A 23,067-nucleotide genomic window follows, 5' to 3' on the forward strand; every position below is an offset into this window, starting at 1 on the left:
TCTTGAACACCTCCAGGGATAGAGTCCACAAACTCTTCGGGCAACATGTTTCAGTGCCCCACCACCCCCACAGGTAAAGATTTCATCTTCCATAGTTATGCTAGAAATCCAGATAATCTCACTCACTGCCTCTCTCACCCATGAGTCAAATTCTATGAGAATGACTTCCTCCTATGCTCCTCAGCCAGGGCCTGTAAAAGTCACTTACCTGCAGCTTCTGGTATGGATTTCTTCTGACAGATTCAGACGAATGATAAATGCTCCGGCTTGACCGCTGGCCTGGGTCCTGGCACACAAAGCCTATGGGCACCAAGAGCTGCATGAGAACTTGAAGACAGACAAAGCCTGAAAGATGAATCTAGCATTTCTGTTCACCATCTCAGTCTATACAAGACCTTCTTGTCCCTGCCCAAGGACCAATAAGAATCCTTTTCTTTTTTATACCTTGCTTTGTTTAATCCTAAACTGTAATTGCATTACATTTTTTGAAAAAAAAACTTGCTTCAAGACCAAGTACTTAAATCAATAAATGGGTTACTGAATCAAGATGCACAGACACAGACTTGGTTTTTTAAACAGCTGAGCAGCATACCTGATGACAATTTTACTTCTTTCAGTACTAAGGCAAATTGCATCAAGCAACTAAATCAAGATGCAAGGGATACTGTGCTCTAGACAGTACTCCAAGTCTAGTCACCCAACCAAAACCCGTACATTCAACTTTAAAAATGCATGAATACCAACTCTGAAAGCTAAAGAGAGCAGTGTCTTCAAACACCAAATTAGGAACTCTTAAAATGACCTAAGCATCACAAACAGATGATTATTCTGAAGCTGAAATGTCCATATATCACTTCTCAATGCTAAATACAGCTGCTCTCCTTAACTAGAGTTCACACCTATTATACTCATCTAGTAACATGCAACTCATGAACCTACCTTTAACTGGTTTTAAATGAGGGAAAGACTGAAGGATTTTTTTGTTTCACTCACCTACAAGAGTGAACATATCTGAAAGCATGCTAGCTTTGATCTTCAGGTCCAAAGGAGCATCACTGTCCCCACATGCAACAGAGGATAATAGCAATTATTTGTCTGGCATTACATGAGAGGAATGCATCAGTATTTAGTATATCTTCCAATAAGCTTCCTTGCCTTCTTAAAACAGGTAAAAACAAGAAAAAAATTAGGTGATTTTCACATACATAGGTAAAGATCAGACAGCAATGGCTTAATCTGTTTATCCTTTTTCCACAGCTTTTAGTGTCCTAATGCAGACACATACAGCTTTGTTTAAACTCTCCTTAGGGCTAGAAGCATTTTCTTTGAATGTACGTATGTTACATTTCATGAAGTAGATAAAAGTTACTGTTGTAGAATTCTTAAAAACTACACTTAACTATGCCTCTTCCACATAAAGTTATAGCTGAGATATCTACCAAAATAAACCCTCAACTTCCATTAGAGCATGAGGGTGAGCATAAGGGCCAAGTCAACACTCACTCTTTAGCATTTATCTGATTAGAGTACTAGACTGAGCCCAAGAACTCCTCTACATACTCGAGTAAAGTGCAACTGATTGAACTCTGCTTGGACTCCAAAATCTAAAAAGATTCTATCAGCCAAGAAGATTGAAATCCAACACAATAATCTGACAGAGCTCCAAAATTTATCTATAATGAGAGATTATGAATCGTTAACAGTGACAACGGAAGAGAAATAATTAAAAAGTAAATGGAATCCCAACTGGGCTCTTTCAAAACCTATTGCTGCAGTAAGTTTGTTTATCCAAAGGAAAAAAGCAAAGGAGTATCCTCTCTGCCAATCAGCTGTGGAACAAAATCTGCAGGCATCAGGAAACCATGCCCTCTTTGGACCACACATTTCCAAGACAACCATCTCCAGCAACAGTCCCTGCCTAATATTATATTGGGAATCACTTACCAGGCCAATGATGGGGACAGGTTCACTTCCAACAGCCAGGGTTTCAGAGTGTCATCAATAAGGACATCAAAACCATAGAGCTCTGAAAACACAGCAGACACCAAGTTTACCTCACTGCATCCTTAAACATTCACATAAGGTCCAACAGTAGATAGAAATGACCTGGTAGAAACTAAATTATACATGTTAAATCCAGTAAACTCTCTAGGGATGAACAAATAATAACATTCCTCAAGTAGCAATTTTCACATCCTCAGAATTAAACATAAATATATTCTGCCCTGGGGGAGGGGGGGGGAACAGGGGAACAAAAATATTAGGAAAGTATTATGTAGAAAAATAAAAAACTCTTTACTGCTCACAAGCTGTAGTTCATACAGAACCCTACCACTTGCTTTCACATAGAATTGACACAAGCATAGCAGGTTAAATCTACTTCTTCCAAGGGATCCTGGAAACAACAAAATTTCATTCTCCTGTCCATTTTTTAATCCCTTTATTCATTGTTCCAGTCAGCTAGAGAAAATCTTGCTTTTTTCAAGTATCAGTTTCTTTTAAATTATTCCTATATGTTTTCTGCAACATCCCATGGGGTTACAGCAGACTTCTCCTCAGCAACTCCATCTACATGGACAACCTTCCATAACTTTAGCTTATTGATAGCTTGCCACTTTGAAGCAAACCACAACAGAAATATTTTTTCCTTAGTTTCTAAACCAGTCATAACATATTACATCTGCTAGATGTGTTCTGCTCTACACAGGTCAGATGGGAGCCAGCTTCCCATTCCAAATCTGATTTTACTATTTCACTCTCTATACACATTTTCTCTAGTTTGGAAAGAGTTGCAAGAAGGATGCACAAAGAGGAGTGTAAATCAGAAGCATGCAATTCCTTCCTTCAGCATTAAGAAATAGACTTTGTAATCATCAAGGCAACTTAAACATTTTTTTTTTTAAACACCACAAAACAGGGTATTGGCAGAGAAGGATTTTCATGGAATTAACCAGTTCCCTAGTGCCTGAAATAAAAGCAGGATAACTTCTTTGCTATGTTTCTTTCCTTTAGTTCTGGCCCTGGCCTTTTGTCTCCTGCCTGACGTTGATGCTGGCTCTGGGGAGCTGGACTGCTTGACAAGATCTTCCTATGCAGGCAGCTGTGCAAAAGCTCATGCAGCTTAAAATGGGAAGTCAATGAGCTAGGGTCAGGGGGGAGGCTTGGAAGGAGGGAAAGGCAGAAGAGTGAGCATTGCCTGCTCACTCTTCTAGAGTCTGTAGCCAGACACTGAATGAGAAACAAAAACAGCAGAGAGTTAAAGAACTGCTTCACTGCAAAGAAATGAGGCTGAACCTACATTTTGCTCTCTTGCTCCCCAGACAGGAATGGCTGCCGTAGAGGGAAAAGGAGAAGGTGGGGATAGTAAGGGTAAATATTAGTAAAGCATTTTGACCAGGAGAAACTTCCAAATTACTTTAATACATTATTTCAAAGTACAGTCTCAGGTTTGGTGAAGACCCATGACTATTAACAGCACAGAAAACTCAGCAGCTCGTGCCCAAGGCAGAGAAGCAATGAGTGGGCCTGCAGCAGCTGCTGGTCTGCAGCCTCCCAGCCCCAGGCAGGAAGAAGTGCATTTTGTTTTGACTAGCTCCTACTTCTTTTGCTGCTGGCCATTCCCTTCCTTGGCCCCTCGGAGGCCCTTTCCTAGTGTTTTGGCTCCTCTGACTTTGTGCTCCTCTCCCACACAATTCTCTTGCAAATTGCTGGCTCTTTAAAGCTCCATCTTTCCCACCCAGTTAGTCATTCTGTCCATTTTTTCAAATACACATGGGAAACCTTTCGACCTCAGCTAGCTCTAACCATGCTGCTGGAGCTTCACATTCCTTTCCCTTGTGTCTGCCTTATTTACTAGGACAATAAGTTCTTCAGGGTATCCCTGTTGACTCAATTCCATTGTTAAACACAGATTCTAAAGCCACTTGCAATGACTTAGGGTCTCCTAGGAAGTCTCCATTGTTGCTCCATAATGCCCCAAGTTTCACATATTCTGAGACTTCTACAAGCCCTAGAGAGATATCTCTGCTTGCCTCAGGGCATCAGGAGCTACATAATATCCATGTTCTGGCAATTGAATCAAGCCTCATAGATTACATGCAAGGCTGAGCAGATCTTTGTGCTAAGAACAGTCAGAAGTTTACTCAGAAATATCTTGCTGGCCCTCTTCCACATTTGGAAAATGCACTTCCTAGATAAAACACAGTAGTCACAGTACCCTTCCACGGTGAAACTCCACTACCACTTGAAATAAAAAATACACAGGCAGGACAAAGATGTGGAGTCACACGAGCATAGGATAATTAAAAGTATATCCTCGGCAATTACCAACTTCAGCAAGGCTGCCATTTCCCTCTGCAGAGAGAGTAAAGAGAACAACAACTGAAAGAGCAAAACTTGCCTCACACTGTGGCAATGCTAGATTCATGACAAGCCACCTAGTGCCACTACTGTTATAAGGGAAGAACAGAAGAAACCAAGATACCAAGTTTCCATAGTGCCTTCTCCTGCTACTAGAATCCACAACAGCATGTTTCACCCCTACGGTTTGGTAAAGACTGGAATTATACCAGGAGGTACCAACTGTTTCCAAGACTCAGCAGGAACAGCCTGCCTGTTCCTCCTCTAAAGCCCAAAGAGAAGTCACTGCTGACTGAGCTTCCCACTCCCAAAAGAAGGCCTAGCTTCAGTGTGCAGTCTAACAGCAACAGCTCAGCCAGAGATTTTTTTTGCCAATGACATTATCTAAGACTAAGACAAAGGCTACAGAGATAGTCTCAGGCTTTTTGGTTCTGGTAAACTCCCATGTATTCCAAGTTTATCTTACAATCCTCTCCAAGACTGCACCAGCATTCTCTTTTACAAAATACCCCCAAAGAATTTGTTATTCTCTCTAAGTACAGAAACTAAGTCACAAGTGATAGCACAATAGCATAAAGAAATTTTTCATGTTTTTCCACAGCATGAATAAGCTCAGTTCCTAAAGGGTCACTGTAATTCTGGTCTTTCTTTGCAGCTTGTTTCCTAGAGGGGAAAAAAGCTTTACTGCAAAGTACATACTCTACAATTAAATGGAGACAACCTGATGTTATGAAGGGACACAAACAGTGGGAAAAAATTGCACAGCATGTAACTCTTTTTTGATAATGCAATAGAAACCTATCTCCTCATTTTATGTAGGAACATAGTAACAGACATTTCTAATGCAAGGAAATTTTGCCACTGAAATTCAAGTCTTCAATTTTTCCTTCCTATTAATTCTGGTTTTATATTAAGGTTTAATTCTCTTTTTAAGAGAATTTTATTTTAACAGAGAAAGGTTTTATCTCTATGTTATTACAGAAAAGGACCCAATAAGAGGGGACAGGTAGCTTCAAGGCTAACATCAAAGAATGGGAGTCTTGGTGCAGATTCAGCTGCCTCTGCAATCCTAATCTTACTGAGTAAATAAATTATCACCCACAAGGCATAAACTTGTTCAACCCAGTGTGTGATACCAGAGTGAGCAGAGGTTAATATTCCAGTAACCACTTAACTTCCCTTCCAGCACTGAGGAACTTAAGAGTAGATACGTGGCTACTTGGTCCTCAACAAACTCAAATGCACAAATTAACAAAACAATACCAGGTAGACTAAAATAAAAGCCATCTGACTCTCTAGATGGATACATGAAGTGAAGGATAAAGAGAGCATGTTTCCCAACCTCATTAGTTCCCATTTCAAGCTCTTACACTCCAAGAAAGCCATGAGGCAAGAATAAACTGGTGTTCCTCACTTTGATGTCATCTATCTGGCGAAGACCCTAATGCCACCACAGGAACCAGTAGTAGTAGAAGACAGAATGAGAAGCCAGGGTTGATTCTGACTTTGATAACACAAGTCCATTGACGATAAATTGACAGTGCTGGTCATTTTTTAAGTCCCCCAAAAACAGCCATAAAAGCTTTTTAGGTCTGCTCCAGCCTTCTGAGGAAGAAAACTGGTGCTACTAAGCTGAGAACAACTTCCTAAAGAAAGTTTCTGCAGCAACAGGGATCTTAAGTCTTTCAACCAAGCTCTGGGTCCTAAATAATCAATATCAGACAGGTACCACTTAGAGCCATGAAGTGACAAGTAAGAAAAACAGTGCAGGGATAGACCCCCTGTTCCTATAGAAGCTACGACTAGAAGACCTATCCCTTGAACTCATTTTACCCCTCACACTCAGCTGACAGTTTAGTCAAATTTGAAGATACAGTTACATTATAAAATCTACCTCATCAATCAGATCATCAAAACACCTGTCATGAAGGGTACAGGCCTCCTGAATCTGCTTGTAGCCAGAGGAGTCTACAACCTTTTTCAGATTCCAATGGCATCTTTACATACTGGCTTCAAAGCAAAGACTGATGCTAAGAACAGTTTTAAGCTTCATTTAAAAAAAAAAAAAAAAAGGTAACGGTAGGAAATAAGGAAATCCCTGTTCAGCTTTTCTGTGACATGTCATGTAAGAAACTAGAAAAACACAGGAAATATGTGTGGTATATGTATGGTTGACTTAAGTCACTAAGCATAGGCTCACCTCGCATCAAGTAAGTGTGTACAGAAACTCCTTAAGAATCTCAAGTTTTTAGTGCCCTGGAAAACTCACGATGGAGCAGGTCAGCACTGTTCAAAACTACAAAAGGCTTCCCCTAAATAGGTCAACTGCCACCACTCAGAAAGCTAAATGTTCATGAAGAACAGCAACACAGGCAGTTGTGAAACTGGTGATTTGGCACAAATGAAGACTTTTTAAAGCATTTAGCTCCAGCTCACCCCCACTCAAGTCATACAACAGTGCATTGTTTGCTTTTATCTCAATATAGATGTGATTAAAAGCAAAAGCCTGACCAATTCAGCCTTAAGACACAGAAGCAGCTAAATAAGAAAGTCATTGCTTTGGTGGGATCAATATGCCCATTACCCTATCCTGGCAGGCCTTCTTAATTGCAGACAAGCTCAACAGTGTCACAGCTGGGTTTCCTAGAACATAAATGAAACAAGAGGACTTCAATCTGGTGCTTCTTTAGGCTCACATTTCAGCAAGTGCAGAAAATGCTGCTACCTGGCTGCTGGCAAAAATATGTGCTGCACCCAGTCACCTTCATTTCCTACCCTACTAAACCAATCCCACAGGGAGATTTTTCATTCTGCCTGAAAGCAGGCCTCACTGCCTTTTCCAGCCTACCCAGCCATGCTTACTTCAGGAGGGAGAAAAACGCAGTCTGTAATCATCCTGGGCATATGCAGCCCTATTGTACCTCCTGTTCCCACACTGAGATGTCACATCCCTTAAATAAGTGCAAAATCTATCTATCTGTCTCTTAAAGAAGGCTCCAGAGGTGACCATTGACTCAGCTGGTGACCAGCTTCAGGACAGGGCAGTGATCTGGAGAGTTGCAGCATGCCCTTACTCTGGAATTACTTACTCTGGAATTGGTTGAAACAATTTTTACTACAAGATTAATTTTACATAAGGAATTATTAGCTAATTACAAAGAACAAAATAGATGACTGGGATCACTTTGTTAATAACAGTGTATGAACAAGACAACAAAATCATGTAGTACTTGCAGTGCTTCTGTGATGCACTTCAGAGGAACAAAACTGAACATCCGAAGTCCTTTGATTATTACTAGAATGCAGTAAATAGCTCACATTACATGACCAAAATGGAACCCACTCTTTACACAAACTGTCACCAGCACTCTGTTTTGACATGAGAAAAAGGACCCTCCTGACCTAGCACTCTCTCTTTCTAGGCATGCATTGGTAGCAGCAATCAGCCTGTCTCACCAGTCCCAGAAAATGAAGAAGCCATGAATAAACTCTCATCCTTTAAATCCAGGAAACAAGTACAGTACATATAAAAACTTACTTGTGCAAGAACTGAAGGATCAGTGCAGTACTAAACAATTAGAGAAATAAAGTGGGCAACCTCATCTGGACAAATAAGTAATTGTGATTTAATTTTTTAGGAAGAAAACAGCAATTATACAGGAGTTCTATTCACTATAACAGCATTACAAGCACTAGAGTAGAATACACCTTAGTTATATTTTTTAGGAGTTTTCCAAACAAGACCCATCTCTGCATCTGAATTTCAGATAAAGGTTTCTAAGATACTTTTCACATGATCAGCCCTCCTCAGGACACACACTCAGTTTCATTGTTCACAGCTCAGAATGAAAAAAAAAAAATTTAAAAAAGGCTCTTGTCTGAGACTCAACATGCTGCCTTGAAGTCTTCCTTTGCAGCTTTCTCCTTCATGCTAACAACTATGATCTGAACCATTATGAACACTACCAGCTAGAAAAACTGAATATTTACAAGGTTAAAAGCCATACAACCCAAAAGTGTCAGAAAAAGACACACACACAGATGACAAATGAACCATACAACATGATGGAAGTTCAAATCCTTGAGACAAGGACCATCACTTAATTGTGGGGGGAAGGTGGCAGAAAGTACTGAGCTCTGGAAATGCCTAAGTCTCCCTAGGGAAGCAGTATGGCTCCTACTTAAGCTCTCTTTCCTGGGAAGCTCTTAATTTATGTTTACACTGAAACAAATGGAACAAAACAGTTTATTTGTGGGGGAGCATCTGAGAGGGTGGTTAGTGCAGCCCTGGGGAGGCAGCAGGAAGTGGGATAACCTCAGAGCCAGGCCCAGCAGAAAGTACATTAGGAACATTAGTTTCCGTATACACAGCTCTGGAGACACAACTGAGGAAGGAAAAGAGAGAAGCCAAAAAAAAAGGGGCAGCTAAAGTGGTTTTGACATGTCTTTTTTTCAACTAGCCAATAAAGTGCCATTTCACTGAGACTATTATCTTACTCATAAATCCCCATGTATCACCAGGTCCTTCAACTTACAAAGGCATCAGAGTCAGTCAGGAGAAACTATGGTCGGAGAGGTAGCTAGTTTTGTGAGGCAACTAAACAACCTATCAGTCATAGCTCCTTGATTCCTGACTGTCTTATCACTCTCAAATATCCAAAGATGCATTTATGCTGGAGTGTTGAAAGTTGCAGAATTATCAGTATCTAAGTGCAACTCAAGGACCACATAAAGGGATCTGACCTGTCACAGCTAGTTTAAATATAAGCCCCAATACCTAAACACAGGATAGCCTAAGCCAAGCTTGGCCTTTGGTTTAAGCACTGACTGAGACTTCATCTCCGTGCACGCATCCAATGAGTGAAGGACGGCTAGGAGCAGGAGGAGGCCTCTTCAGGGAAGGTTGGGAAGCAGCCACTGGAAAGCGGGAGAAGGCACACTGCGGTACCAGGCGCTGCTCTCTGGAGCCGCTCCCAGCCTGCGCTGGCAGGGAGCTCCGCAGCGCCCGCCCGGCCCGGCAGCGGCCTCGGCCGCCCCCGCGCGGCGCCCGCCCCGTCCCCGTCCCCGCACCGGCACCGCCCGCCCCGTCCCCGCACCGGCACCGCCCGCACCGGCACCGCCCGCACCGGCACCGCCCGCACCGGCACCGCCCGCCCCGTCCCCGTCCCCGCACCGGCACCGCCCGCCCCGTCCCCGCACCGGCACCGCCCGCGGCTCTCCCCGTCCTCACACGCACCGGGGAAAGGCAAAACTACACTGCTACCTGGCTCAGGAGGAAATAGCAAATGCTCTAAAAACGTGTTTAATCACCCACAGCCATTCTTTGCAAGGGCACTGGTAAATCACCAACTTTCCAGCACTTCCCCAAGTTCCCTTTCAAGTCCTTTTTCATAATCCTATTTTCATTTTCTTGCACGAGTCTCTGATCAATGATGCTGACACAGGGTGAAATGAGATTTGATGCCCCCTGCCCTCACCGAGACTTATGCTAAAAAAAAAAACCCCAAAAAAAAACAAAAAACCAAAACAACCAAAATAGCATCCAGCTTTCTTGCACTAGGGAATGCACTTTCTCTCTAGCATGACAAAGCTGGAGGTTCCAAACAGAACTCAGCAGGCAATCAACAAAGATGTCCCCAGTGTCTTACCGAAGCAGCTGCCACGATGTGAAAGAAAACTTTTACAAGCTGATGCAATGGACAGCTCAGCAGAAACTAGAGCCTTGATAATCAGGTCCTCCACGCTGGCCATCAGTGCTGCAAGGAGGGGAGGGGGGGAGGAGGAGGAAAAAGGAAAAAAGTAGATTGTGAAGTAATATATAATATCCAGGAAGGCATGAGAATATGCAAATGGAGATACACCTTTGTGAATCAAAGCACATGAGACCCTATGGATGACAAAGCAATGATGCTTGGAAATCCATGCAAGCCTAAGTAAAAGACATGCATACATATCTTAGTGCAAAAATACTCACAAATGAGAATGTGAGAATGATAAACGTGAGTATATGTCCAGTGCAGGTAAACAAACATATGGCAAACACACCAGCACAAGTCAGCTGGAGTCTGACCACTGCCCACTCAGAGTATAGGAAGGATTAAACAAAGGTTAGACAGGAGTGGGTTAGTGAGATAAGCCCTCAAACTACAGAGAATAAGCCATAGCACCAAGATAGAAAAATTTTTCTTGTGAACTTTTATGAGATAACTGTTCTGTGACACTGCACCTTCCTCTAAAGCAGCTGTTCCCAAACCAAAGTTCATAAATCTCTTCAAAATTTTGTGACTGGTGATAGCTCCCAGTCCTGCTGATCTATAGATAACAGATAGTAAGAAAGCACTCTCCAGCTCCTGCATGAGCCTGTGAAGAGCTCAGGAACAGGAGTCTAAGCAGACAGAGGAAGCAAAAGGCAAGAAAAGATGTGCATTAGACATAGACCTGCATTCTACACTGGACTTGGGATGAGTCATGCGATAGAAAGAACACCACACTGCTTTTGTTTTCAAGGACAAGAAATAGAAAAGTGAGAGAAAGGAGAAATGAACAAATACTGGAGTCATAGTCTCAGAAGTTAATAAAGATGAAAGGACAGCCTTCCCCATCCCTCAAAGGGAGCACAAGCAAATCCACAGAGACATCTGGCAATCACTACTTCAAAGAGTATCTTTTAGAAACCACTTGACTAGAGAGTTTACTTTAGTTCTACAATTACTATTTCTCATGCTCACATGATGACATGCAGGGACCTGAACAATTACAGAAAGATCATGCAAGCAAATTCAGATGTGAACTTCTGTACCAGAAAACAACTAAGTGGAACCAACACAGCATGGAAACATCCCAGCACACATAAACAACCCAGAGCACAAAAACCCTGCCAGCCCAGACAAGGCCAGCACTTCTCAGCCAGCATTCTGCCTCCCTATGGCCAGAACCAGATGCATCAGAGAAAGGTGCGCGTCTTGTAATGAACAGTTAAAGAAATCTGCTTGCATTGCTCAGTAGTTTGCTTACTAATTAAGAGTGTATATTTTATACTTGAGGTTGGGGTGAGGAGTGGAGATGTATTAATATTAATAACTGCACATTCACAACAGGCTGAACACATATGGTGCAAGGGATTGGACTGCCATGCACACACATGATGGAAAAAAAGTCTACTTCCATCTGAAAGCCAGATTCAAATCCCTTTCTCCAACATTTGAGTGTTCCTTGGCAACATTAGCAATATGGGCCATAGTTGCTATCAGTAGTTTTACTGATGCCTCAGTATCACAGGTAAATTATCCCTTTAAGGATATACCTGGATTCTGCTCTGCAGATGCAGTTACTACCAGCAGACCTGGCAAAGGTGTGGAAGAGGGAGCTACTGTATATGAAACACAGACTAAATGAAAACACCCAGCAAAAACCTGAGCCATGGAAAGATGACACCACATCCAAGAGTCATTCAAACTGGCACAGCTGTCCAGAGGTTGGTCACTCATCAGACCGAACAGGCCATGGGAGCAGTAGAGGGAGGGAAGCTTTTAGAACGAATGGAATGACCTTAAGAAAGGGGAAATGTAGGTAAAATATTAAGAAACACACCCTGAGAAAGTCTCAGAACACTAGCTGCAAAAAGGAAGGGGTTAAGCCTTATCTCTGGCGATAGGGAATAAATGCACAGCTCTCATGAGTAAAGAACAATGCTTCCCTCCACCCTGCTCTGGTGCTAAGTGGGACTCACTGGGGCACTTCCTTGACTTCTTACAATTCACACTACTGAGATGATCAAGATCCAACAAAGAAACAACAGAACAAGATTTTTACTGACCTGCAGTGTCTCTCCCCTCTTGTTTTAAGTACCTCAGCATTGCACTCATGCTCCATTTGTTTCCATAATCCTCTACTTCAGGATCATCACAGCTAAAAATAAATGAAAGGAGGAGACTTACACCACTGGCCTACCTCTATGGATCAGCATTAGACCAACTCAGGTAAACTGACCCAACCTCTGAAGAATGGGTTCCATTTTCCAGCCAAGTACCTGACATAATCTCCACTCTTCTTGTTGACACTGTAGTTGGTCAGATGCATGAACTGGTTTTTAATGTTCTTGGATGCCTGGTCATACCTCACTGTTGCAAATCTGTAAAGAGGAATAAAAATTCACAGTATTTCTTGAGCAAGTGGCATTCTTGCTAAATACAGCAAGCATGTCACTACAAATCACAGACCACCATACAGACCACTCAACAGCAACACCCAGGGAGAGAATGCATGTAATGAGACTTCATCAAATGCAAAATACAATTTATCCTCAAAGGACACATCAAGAAAAAATAATGCCATAGAATGCGAATATAATGCAATAGAATAGTTGCAGCTGGAAAGGAACTACAACAGTAATCTAGCCCAACTGGAATCATTTTCTTACACTACATATAATCCTGATTCAATACATATTTTAGGTCTCAGACTTTGGAGAAAGATCAATTTCAAAAAATTGAGGGGAGAAACCAGAGCATCTGGTAGGTAGAATGACCAGTATGAGCCACTGATAATCACCACCACTCATAACAGCAAGCATGCTACAGTTCAAAAAATCCAACAAGAGAAAAAACACCTTCACTCTGACAGTCCTCCTGTACCACAAGAGCTTAAGATGCCAATGTCTCAAAAGAGATAAGGGGAGTAAGAAAGGCTGAGGGGAGAGTTAAACACATGCTACCCAAAGAAGCCCCAGCAAGAGGAAAAGTATGTACCAAGCACAGCAGGGTTAGCTGCACAAAAAGGGGAGTAGATATGGGGGAAGCCTCAACCCAGGAAAAAGGAGACAGGATTCTGGAAAAATGGAAGAGTGAGAGAAAGTTGGATCATCTGGTTATGCAATGAAATAATGTTCAGAAAAGAATACACCTCCAATTTTTTTTCATTAATAGTCATCTCTCTTCATCCTTTCCCAATTATTGCCCATAGCTCAGAAGAAGCTGAACTACACAAAGGCAGCTAACACGTTACAAAAGCAAACAAACAAACACCAAAGACAAAAAACCCCATAATCCTTCCTTTAGAAAGAACTGCCAAAAAAACAAAAAGACCTTATTTCTCAGTTAAAACTATGCCATTACTGCCCTCACTTGGTAGCCATTTTGAGAAATACCTATTGCCATAAGAACTATACCAGCAATTCCACAAAAAATGCTTAAACTTGTTCTTAAATACATGTGTGGAAGCAGGGGAGGGGGAAACAAACCCCTCGTGATATAACTAATTTTGAGTAGCAAGGTTAAAAGAGGGAAAAATATTTTTCTCAGCTTAAACTACGTACTAAGTCAGAGCAGCTGGCAACAAAAGCATTTGGAAGTTTGGATCCCCTTTCCACATATTTCCACAGCTTAAAGTATTTGAATTTCTTTTCAGTTTAACTGTAAGTTTCCTGGATTTAGCACTTCTGTTTTGAAAACAGTGACAAAAGCCCTGTCATATATTTGGTTCTTATTTATGATTTCATAATCTCCATCTTAACAATCATTTACTGGCAGCATACCAGAAGTATTTGTTGAAATATACTTTCAGCCAGATCCTGGAAGATACTGAGCACAATCCAGGAGCCATTTCAAGTCTCCCTTGGTACTTCCAAGCAGAGGGGTTCACCATGTTTTTCACCTTATGCTTTTAATTCTCCATCCTCAAATAAAAGAATAGGAACCCCCGGCAGACAGACAGTACTCTAAACAAAAGTGTTTCTGTACCTTCAAATGCTTGCATTAACTTCCTTCTACGAGACCATCCTTAATTACTAGGTGGTCTGAGCTCCATGCTCAGAATTTTACATTTCCATGGGGATTGTTTATTCAGAAGATATCTCACTGTGTTCCAGAGATCCCAGTAGCTAAGCTTTCTCTTTTGCTAGGATGCTATCTTCTTGAAGGACATCATGGGCAACTTCAGCAATGGACCAAAAACCTCCAAAACATGAAATTACTCATATCTACTATCTAAAAAGCCCAAGCTTTAAACAACATAATCCTATGTTTAATACATTCACCCAGAGCTGGTTTGACGAGCCTCATGCTAAGTGCAAGTCTGCAAATGGAAAATCCAAGCTATTTCTAGAGCTTCTATCAATAGCTTCTGGATGCCAAAGTAGTAACAGTTCAGAAGTACAGTGCAAGCAAATAGCCCACACTCCCTACACTTCTGTGTTCTGCACTCATATGAGATGGAAGAGTGTTACTAACTCTGAAATACCAGTCACAACCACCTTCACTACTCTTCAGTTCTGCAGCTTTTAAGAGTATACTTTATTGTATCTTTCTGCCCCTGTAGTAACTATGCTGCTCATCCACCACACTTTCTCTCCAGGAAGGAGAAGAGACTTGCAGGCTACAGACTGTCTTCCTTCAGCAGAAATTTACTTTTATTTTAGAGAAACCAAGGTTAGTACAGTAATAGTGAAAAATAGAAAAACAGTGCTTGTAAAATTTTTCTAGGTGTTAACCTGAAATTGGAATAAACTCCTGAGGAATCTTACAATCCTTTAGAAGATTACTTCATTTAAGGGCAACATTCTTTTCCAATTTCATTCTGGGCCACTACTAAGAATAGATTCTATGTTACTCAAAAGATAAGGGCCAAGATCCTAAAGGCAATTCAAAAACTATATGCTAAGCAGGCACAGAAAATAAAGGGCAAGCCTCATGTTTTCCTAGTAACAGAATTTACCACAAGCATATGCTGCAATATTCTGCATGAACTACTTTTCTAAACACTAAAGGCTCCATGCCCAGGTGTCTCATATTGCTATAATCCAGCCAAAGAGTGATGAAGGCACAAGTACACGAGTCCAGATCCCCATCTGCCAGGACAGGACTGCTTCTGAGCCAAGGCATTACTCGTGGATGCTGCTATGTGGGAGCCTGCAACCACACAGGAATCCAGGAGTACTCCTAAACCAGAGGCTGGACTGTCCACATGTGGGGGGCCCCCTTTAGCCAAAAAAGACTATTTTATCAAGGGAAACTTATCTAAACACTATCTTGTGCTTACTAACACCATCTCTTCTTACTCTGCTTCCAGCAACTCTCATTTTCCCCCCACTGTGGTCTGTTCCTGTCCAAGTTCTGGACCACTCCATAGGCCTTGCAATGCAGAGACCCAACATACTTAACAGGTATTGCTGATAAAGTGTGTGTGGAATGAGTGGTTCAACAATTAGATTCACAGTGCTTTTAAATCTTAATTCTTTTAATTCTTCTATATGACTTGTCAAGTGGAAAAAAAAGCTAGGAAAAGGTAGAATTTTCCACTACTAGTCAGATAGGAAGGTTTTCTGTCACTTCAGTGCATTCTAGTGCATTCTTCTGTCCCCACTTCATCTAAACCAGCAGTTCTTATTGTTAACAATGTGAAATATTATGCAGGTAGCCAAGAAAGGAATGAGTGTCTGTTCTGTATCCACCATCAGAAGAATATCAACTCTGGTTTGGCCTGAATAGAGATTTGCTTTCTCTGTTACACAAGTTCTAACCACCAGTTTTCAAAAATGAATGACTGAACCTTCTTTCACCTGCCAATGTACCTGGAGAGGGTGCAGGAGCAGATGATGCAGGAGGAAAGGTCCTCTCTGACAGCATTGACCCAGGTCATCTGAGATGTGTTACACAGAGGTAACGCAGTTCACAGCAGCAAAAACACAGAAAGTACCTTCCCATGTCCTAATGTTATGTATTGCTTGTAGTCACTGCTGAAAAGGAACTCCAAGTGATACTAAAGATACTCACTTTCATTAACTTGTTTACCTGGCCTTACTACAGTCCCATCCTCCTAAAGATCCTCCCCTCCCAATAAATCTTGTCATTTTAATGTCTGAGGAAAGGGCTAAGTTAAGAAAATTAAGGATACATTCTAACATAGTCTACAAGAGATTAGATTCCAAAAGCCTCCAAGCAGAAATATTATAGGAGAGTTTCAACCTCAAAACTACAGCTGGAAAGAGGAAAGGTTAAACTGAGGTTGGCTGTGCATTGTTCAGTTTCAGTTTGCTGCCTGTAACACAGCGTCCCAGGCACAAGTAGCTGCAGTCATATTGGAAACAGCCCTGGCAGCCTCCCTCCCTTTCACTGCAGCTTCCCTTTCTCCAGCAGGACAGAGGAGATGCCCTTCATTTCTGAACTCAAAGCTTAGAACAGAGAAATGATATTCATGCATTCCACTGTTCTGATACCTCTGCTCATGTCTCAGCCAAGTGACACAGGCACATTGCAGCTTGGATGAAGGCAACAACCCATTCTCTTACCAGCAACTATGCACTGCTACACTGCTCACCTTCCCCAACAGCACATTTCCCTTCCCTCTGGCTGTACGTTGTCTTGGATCAGAGAGGAAAAAAGAGCAATCAAAAGCAAGCAGAAGGGTGACAATAGCAGCAGGTAGCCTGGGCAACACAAAAAGAAAATTAAGGGAAAACTCCTCACTAATTCCTTCAGACTCCAGAACTACTCTCAACCTCCAGACTAATAGTATAACATCCAGAGACATCCCAGCTCTCTGCCTCCCTGTCATGCCTCAGGTTCACCTTTGGTATTCAGACACTGACAGATTCCAATCTTCCTTCCCTTTCTTGTGAGAGTTCATTAAAAGCCTCATAATCACACTTAAGCTCTACCTGCAATAGGTCACCTTCTCTACAAATGCCAGGCAAGCTTCTTCCCTGCTCACCTAGCAGTCTACAAAACATGTCACAGCTCACACTGAAAGGTCCCCAAATCCACCACACCAAACTTTGGCCCCTAACCCACATCCCTACACTGCCTTAACCTAAGCAACTACCCTTTTACTGTCACAATTTTAGGCAGGACATTACCCAAGGGACTGTATAATGCTCTTTGCCTTATCTCCAGCATTACTTCAGGAAACGAATTAACCACAAGGTAAAGTTTGCAAGTCATTTCAGAAACATGTAAACTGGATCATTAAATATTTACAGAAGATGTTACATGGTTTTGCATGAAACTTGACAGCTCTAGAATGCTTATTTGAGGCATCTAGTCAGAGCCTGGGAAAAGAAGAGGAGAAGGGAAAAGACTCAAGTGGGAAGAAGGAAAGAATAGTTAATCCTTCTTCTCTCAAATGAGTTCTACAAAAAAAGCACACATTATGATCGACTTTTCCATGACTGCACACAGAGTTCCTGCATAAATGTCCTGGAAATAATCAGTGTAGTGCTTTTACAAGCATGCTCCTCACGTTTTATGCTTGGAGTCACTTTCCCAGTCCCTCACTCCTCCCCATGCATTAAACTTCAGCCTCCCTGTTAGTCTATTAGCTGCCACTTTGTTTAGGGAACATAGTTCCTCCTTACAGTACAGGACAGCAAACAGAATTCTAAAGACCAACACAATCCTCCTACCTCCAACATTAATGTGTTTCACTGCATTCGCCTGGTATGTCAGTTAGCAATCAAACATGAACAGGAGCTAAAGCATGTAAGAGAATTACTAAACATAAAAAGCAGTTTTGGTGACACCTCTATGATGGCAGTTTCTCTAATCAAAGCTGAATAAAATTACTCAAACAGTTCTGTATTAAAGAACAAGATCCAGGAGCAGTGTTACCAGATATCTACAGGAACAAGGGAAAAACTAAAGACTTCTTTAATCTTTTCACAACAAACTTGCATATTTTCAATTTATGCATTGACATTAATGGGATTTTGAACCTTCAGAGCACAAGAAAACACCATGAGGATAACAAAGCACTGGCACAGGCCTCCCAGGGAGGTTGTGGAGTCTCCATCCTTGAAGATACTCAAAAGCCATCTGGACACGGTCCTGGGCAACCAGACCTAGATGGTCCCACTTGAGCAAGGGGTTGGACCAGATCCCTTCAACCTCAGCTACTCTGTGATTTGGTGAACCTCTCATGTTCTCTCTCACATTTTCTGGTTTCTCATTGTTCAGACTGTCAGCAGCATCAACAACTGAGCTGACCACATTTAACAACTGCTTAGTAGTCTGTCAGTTAAGCACAACAGAAGGGTCATGTAGTTATACACCTCAGTGATCTGAATCTGATTAACTTCATTAACAAGTAAGGAAGCAACATAAAGCTGTGTGGCTTGATAGTCTATCCACTGGCCTGAAGCCCAGCAAGTACATCTAGTGAATAACACTGCTCCACAGCTTCTGCATGGGGCACTGTCTGCTGCAGTGGCTGCAGCCCACCCCCAGGTGTCCATGCAGAAACAAATGAGCTGCACTCCCTCAGCAGCAGAGCTGCTGGGCAGGGGTTACTGCAGCTGGCCCAGCCAGCTCTGGCCTAAGCACAGCCTGTGAGCTAATGTGAATTCCTTGGCTCAAAACAAATACCTGAATTCTTTGGAAACCACAGGAATCCAGCACAGAAATGGTGAATATCCCAGAGGAGCTAGTGTCAATTAGGAAGCCAGGCTACTGAAGGAAGGGTGACACAAGGCTGAGTGGTGTGAGCTCAGGTGGCTCATGGCAGCTAGTGGCAGGTGCTGCAACACCCAGCATTCTAAGCCCAGAGCAAACCCTTGTGTCCCACTGGAAAGTCCCCCCAAGCTGCAGCTCCTCAGGCCTTTGGCAAGAATGTTTGGGTTTCAGATCAGTTTTGATTCTTTTTCTCTAATCTATTTTTCAAATTCAGTGTAAAACTGAATGGCAAGTCCCTGATGATCTATGATCCTTCCAGCTATTCAAACTCAGAAATAGAGCTGTCTAAACATGGTTCAGGAGAAAAAGCAGTCAATCAAGATGTCTCCCCAAAACAAGGAGCCATTTCACTATGAATTCCCCACACTATGTGTCAAGCCCTCATCATGCCTGCAGGCACCAAGCAAGAAAGGTCCACCAGGCTCCTTTCTGTCACACAGAAGGAGAGGAAGTTCAACAGGAGAGAGAAGTAGCACAACAGGGAAGGTTCAAAATGAGCACAAGCTATTCCTGGCCCTATGTTCTCTTCAGCTGTACTTCAGGCACAAGTCAGGCTTGTTATTCCCCACTTACATGACTGCCCCTCCAAAAACCAGCATAATCCAGCACCAATTCAACAGCTGGCTCTAAGTGAAGCCTTGGGACTCCCACATAACTGGGCTTGGTGAGTCACTGTCAAAAGTTGATAATTAGACTGTAGTTTATTAACAATGTACCTCTTATTCAATCTAAGATACAAAAGGTATGTCAATAAATATATTACACTGCCTGTTTTGGAAATCTCAGATAAATAAAACTACCAAGATTTTTAATGTATGATCAGATGACAGAGTAATACCCTCAGGCAAACTTGGACCAAGCTTGCCATGACCATCTCATTTTCCAAAACTATACCTTCAATGCAAGGGTCCCAGCTACAATCCTCCAGGCTGTGATCACAGACAACCAATCTAGATTATAACTGTCTTTTCCAGTAAAAAGTTACTAAATATCTGCCAATTTAACATATGTATGGCAGTACACTGTGTCTACTTTTTTTTTAACATGTACTAGCAAAGTGTTCAACGCACTTTTCAATCCAACAGGAAGATCTTAAGTCACCCAGTGCCGCTTTATGTCTTATGCACAGCTTCAGCCTTGTTTCAAGCCTCAAGTAAGAAAAGAAAATCCCTGCCCCACTCTACCCCCTCCAAAGAGATCACTGAATATCTCCAAATTAATCTATTAGCAGCATTCCTGCTAAAGGTCCACCAGGCACAAAACATGCAAAGAGTTTTGACAGAGTTTGAAGAAGGCATGACTAGAAAAGTTGTACTGCAACAAAAGATAAAGCCACAGCATGTTCACTGATACCACTCTTAAAAACTCTCCAGAAGTCTCATAGTTGACTCTGCTTACTTGAGGCTCTGTCCCTTTATACAGTTTATTCCACATGAGTGGGGTGGAAATAGCTAGAAAAAGAACCTACTCAACATCAGTGCTTCCTACGTTCTACTCAGTATTCTTCCAGAGGATAAACAGAAAAAAAACCTAAACAAAAAACCCAAATAAAACAAAATGCCACACCAAAAAAAAAAAACAAACAAAAAAAAACCAAACAAACAAAACCCCTCTAACACAAACATTTTGAGGTCATTATCTTCCTGAAAAACTGCATTTAAAAAAATTAATAAAAAAGAGAGAGAACTTTGTCATAGGCAAACCAAGTAGCTATTTAGTACTTCCAGCACAACAGCTGAAGGCTTTGTTACACACATCTGGGTACATACCCTTCCTATCTCCTTTAGATGAAAACTGGAAAGTGAAATAGAAGATACAAAAATGTTGGATCCACAATCTCTTACTTCTCAGCTCTGAAGCCTCAAATTCCACTCTAGATCATGTCATGACAAATCTAGCTGTGCCAGAAGAAACAAGGCTTAAGGAACTATCTCGTCAAACATCACAAATGTTTGGTATACCAAGTCTGTTCCTTGTACAGATCATTACATCTTATGGGTTCCTCATAGCACTCCTTTTCTGGTAGAGGCCACCAAGTTTAACAAAGCAGTCAGGTTCCTCTTGGAATATGCAAAGCATAACACTAGAGAGGAACATGACCTTTCAGACAGACTAAGAAAATGGAAACAAATAATTAAAACACCAAGCTAGGTCATCCTTACTACACTTCACAGACTATCTGCCTTCAGAAAACAAATTCAAAACATGGAAGTCACCAGAGTACACCACAAGCACTAGCTGAGGCTCCAAAACCAGATTGCTTTGTTCTGCCAGCATTTTTCACCTTGGATTGCTTCTATACCACCTTCGATTCCAGGCCCTGACATTACCTCCCAGTTCTCTGCTAGAAACTGTTTCTATCCTTAAGCAGCATGGGCTTTTTTTTTTATTCCTTAAGCAAAGTAATAAAAGCAGCTTCTACTCCCCAAGGTTAAAACATTTCCCTCCCCCTAGAGCTAAATTTTTGTCCCAGCTTTAAACCAAAGCATTACGTTATGTGAGGCAATACAATGGTGTCTCCCAGCACGTAACTCCCACTAAAATGAATGGCAAAACAGCTAAATAGGAAGCCATAACTCAGTAACTCCAGGTTCTCTACCTCCCACCAACTGAATCTGCAAACGCACACTATGGAGAAAACACGAATCGCTCCAACTGAAGTGCACTAGTGCCATCTGGAGGCCACCCAGAAGAGCCCACCTAAAGTTTTACCAGCCTCTGCTCACCTTCAGCCTTGTCCTACAAGGAGAGCTTGCCAGCACTTGCAGCATGAACACACCAGCTGAACAACCAGAGTAGATGGGCAAAGCTTAAGGATAATTAGAGATACTGTCTGCAATAAACGTACAGCTCTCATGTGAAAGCATTCAACTACAAGTGTTCAGCCATAGCTGACACTTCAGCTGAAACTCCTCAGTGGGCTCTTGAAGTTTAATAGCAGAACCAGAGCTACTCCCCATAGCTCAGAAATCACTCTTGAAACTCCTTTATTACAAGATCTGCAGAACCACCTTTATGATATTAATGATGGTGCAAATCCTATTTCTGAAGGCCGGCGACATACTGCCCATTCTGAGAACATGCTGGAATTATACACTATCTTGTTTCCCCCTTCACTTTCCAAAAACATGCAGTTACTAGCAGCTAGCAATTAAGCTGCCAGTTCCCAAGAGAAAAGTCTTGCATGACTGGCATGTTTAAGGCTCCCTTTCCCAAGTGAAAACAGTTGTTAAGCTTTCCACTTACAAAGATGAGCCTCTCCTTTCTGCCCCCTTTTAAGGAAAAAATGCATTCACATTATCTTTGCAGGCAGAGGCACATCACAACACACCTGAAGGGTGTTCATCAATTTAATGGATACTTCTTGTGGGATCATTATTTCTGTATTCTTTGGGATTCACTATGTTCTTGAGACAAAGAATTTGGATTCAGTATCTACCCAAGTCAGAGCTATGTCAGGTCTGAACCCTAGAGAAATTCTGAATAAATCAAAGGTGCTTTTAAGAAAGATACAGCATTACTTAAAACTGTTGCTGAAACAGTTGTGTGGTGCTCTTTTCTCAAGCATCAGTACAGTTAAAATTCTGATCCGTAGAGAATTCAGAGGGGTGATTGCTTCGGATCCAGTTACTACAGACAAATACTTTGCTAAATATTAGTTACTACAGACAACTATTAGTTACTACAGACAAATATTTTGCTAAACTTCTGGGACGAAGAAAAACAGGTATTTTGGCAGAGAAGTATTGATTCTAGGTGTCTTCATGACTTACATGCAAAGGAAAATTGTTATCTTGCAGAGTAAAAACAGTAAACTAGCCTAAAACCACTACGTAGATACTGCAGAAAACATAAATGCTAACCTAGATTTAGAAGAGTCATTGAAATGAATGAGTCACTGAGCTCATTCATTCAAAGCAGGTCTGCAACTGCTTTTTTTTTAAGACAAATTTGAGAAAGCTTACATTCCCTTCCCCTCAGAGGATGGATAAGAGGCTCTACAGTATCAACAATCCCAAGTTTCAAGAAGTACTCAGCCTTGAGAATGAACATGCCAGTGACAATCTGTTTGGCCATTTAACCCTTGAGAGTTGAAAACTTGCTTTATTAATTATATATAACACCAGTAAAATCCCTCACTCAAGATCCTATAATCTATATATGAAGAAATCTGATGGGACACAGCACAATGAAGTATCATCTATTTCAACTCTGCAGAATTCCTTAACTGGTACTTCCCTCATTTTACTACTGTTTCAGGAGAAGA

General features: G+C 41.7%; 1 protein-coding gene across 8 annotated transcripts in view; it reads right to left on the reverse strand.

Annotated features, from left to right (window-relative positions):
• TTLL5 (tubulin tyrosine ligase like 5) overlaps positions 1-23,067 on the reverse strand; it is a 127,003-nt gene that overhangs the window by 92,574 nt on the left and 11,362 nt on the right. For all 8 annotated transcript variants that reach the window (XR_010028298.1, XR_010028299.1, XM_063160257.1 and 5 more), the window contains 6 exons: positions 12,389-12,490; positions 12,176-12,267; positions 10,008-10,115; positions 1,945-2,026; positions 994-1,055; positions 209-300 (listed from right to left, as the gene is read on the reverse strand). Coding sequence is in view for 6 of the 8 variants with exons in the window: in XM_063160257.1 (XP_063016327.1) it covers positions 209-300; positions 994-1,055; positions 1,945-2,026; positions 10,008-10,115; positions 12,176-12,267; positions 12,389-12,490 (538 nt within the window). In the remaining 2 variants the exon portion in view is untranslated. The remainder of the gene's footprint in view (positions 1-208; positions 301-993; positions 1,056-1,944; positions 2,027-10,007; positions 10,116-12,175; positions 12,268-12,388; positions 12,491-23,067) is intronic.

This window comes from Melospiza melodia, chromosome 6, assembly GCF_035770615.1.
Source record: "Melospiza melodia melodia isolate bMelMel2 chromosome 6, bMelMel2.pri, whole genome shotgun sequence".
NCBI classification, from domain to species: domain Eukaryota; kingdom Metazoa; phylum Chordata; class Aves; order Passeriformes; family Passerellidae; genus Melospiza; species Melospiza melodia.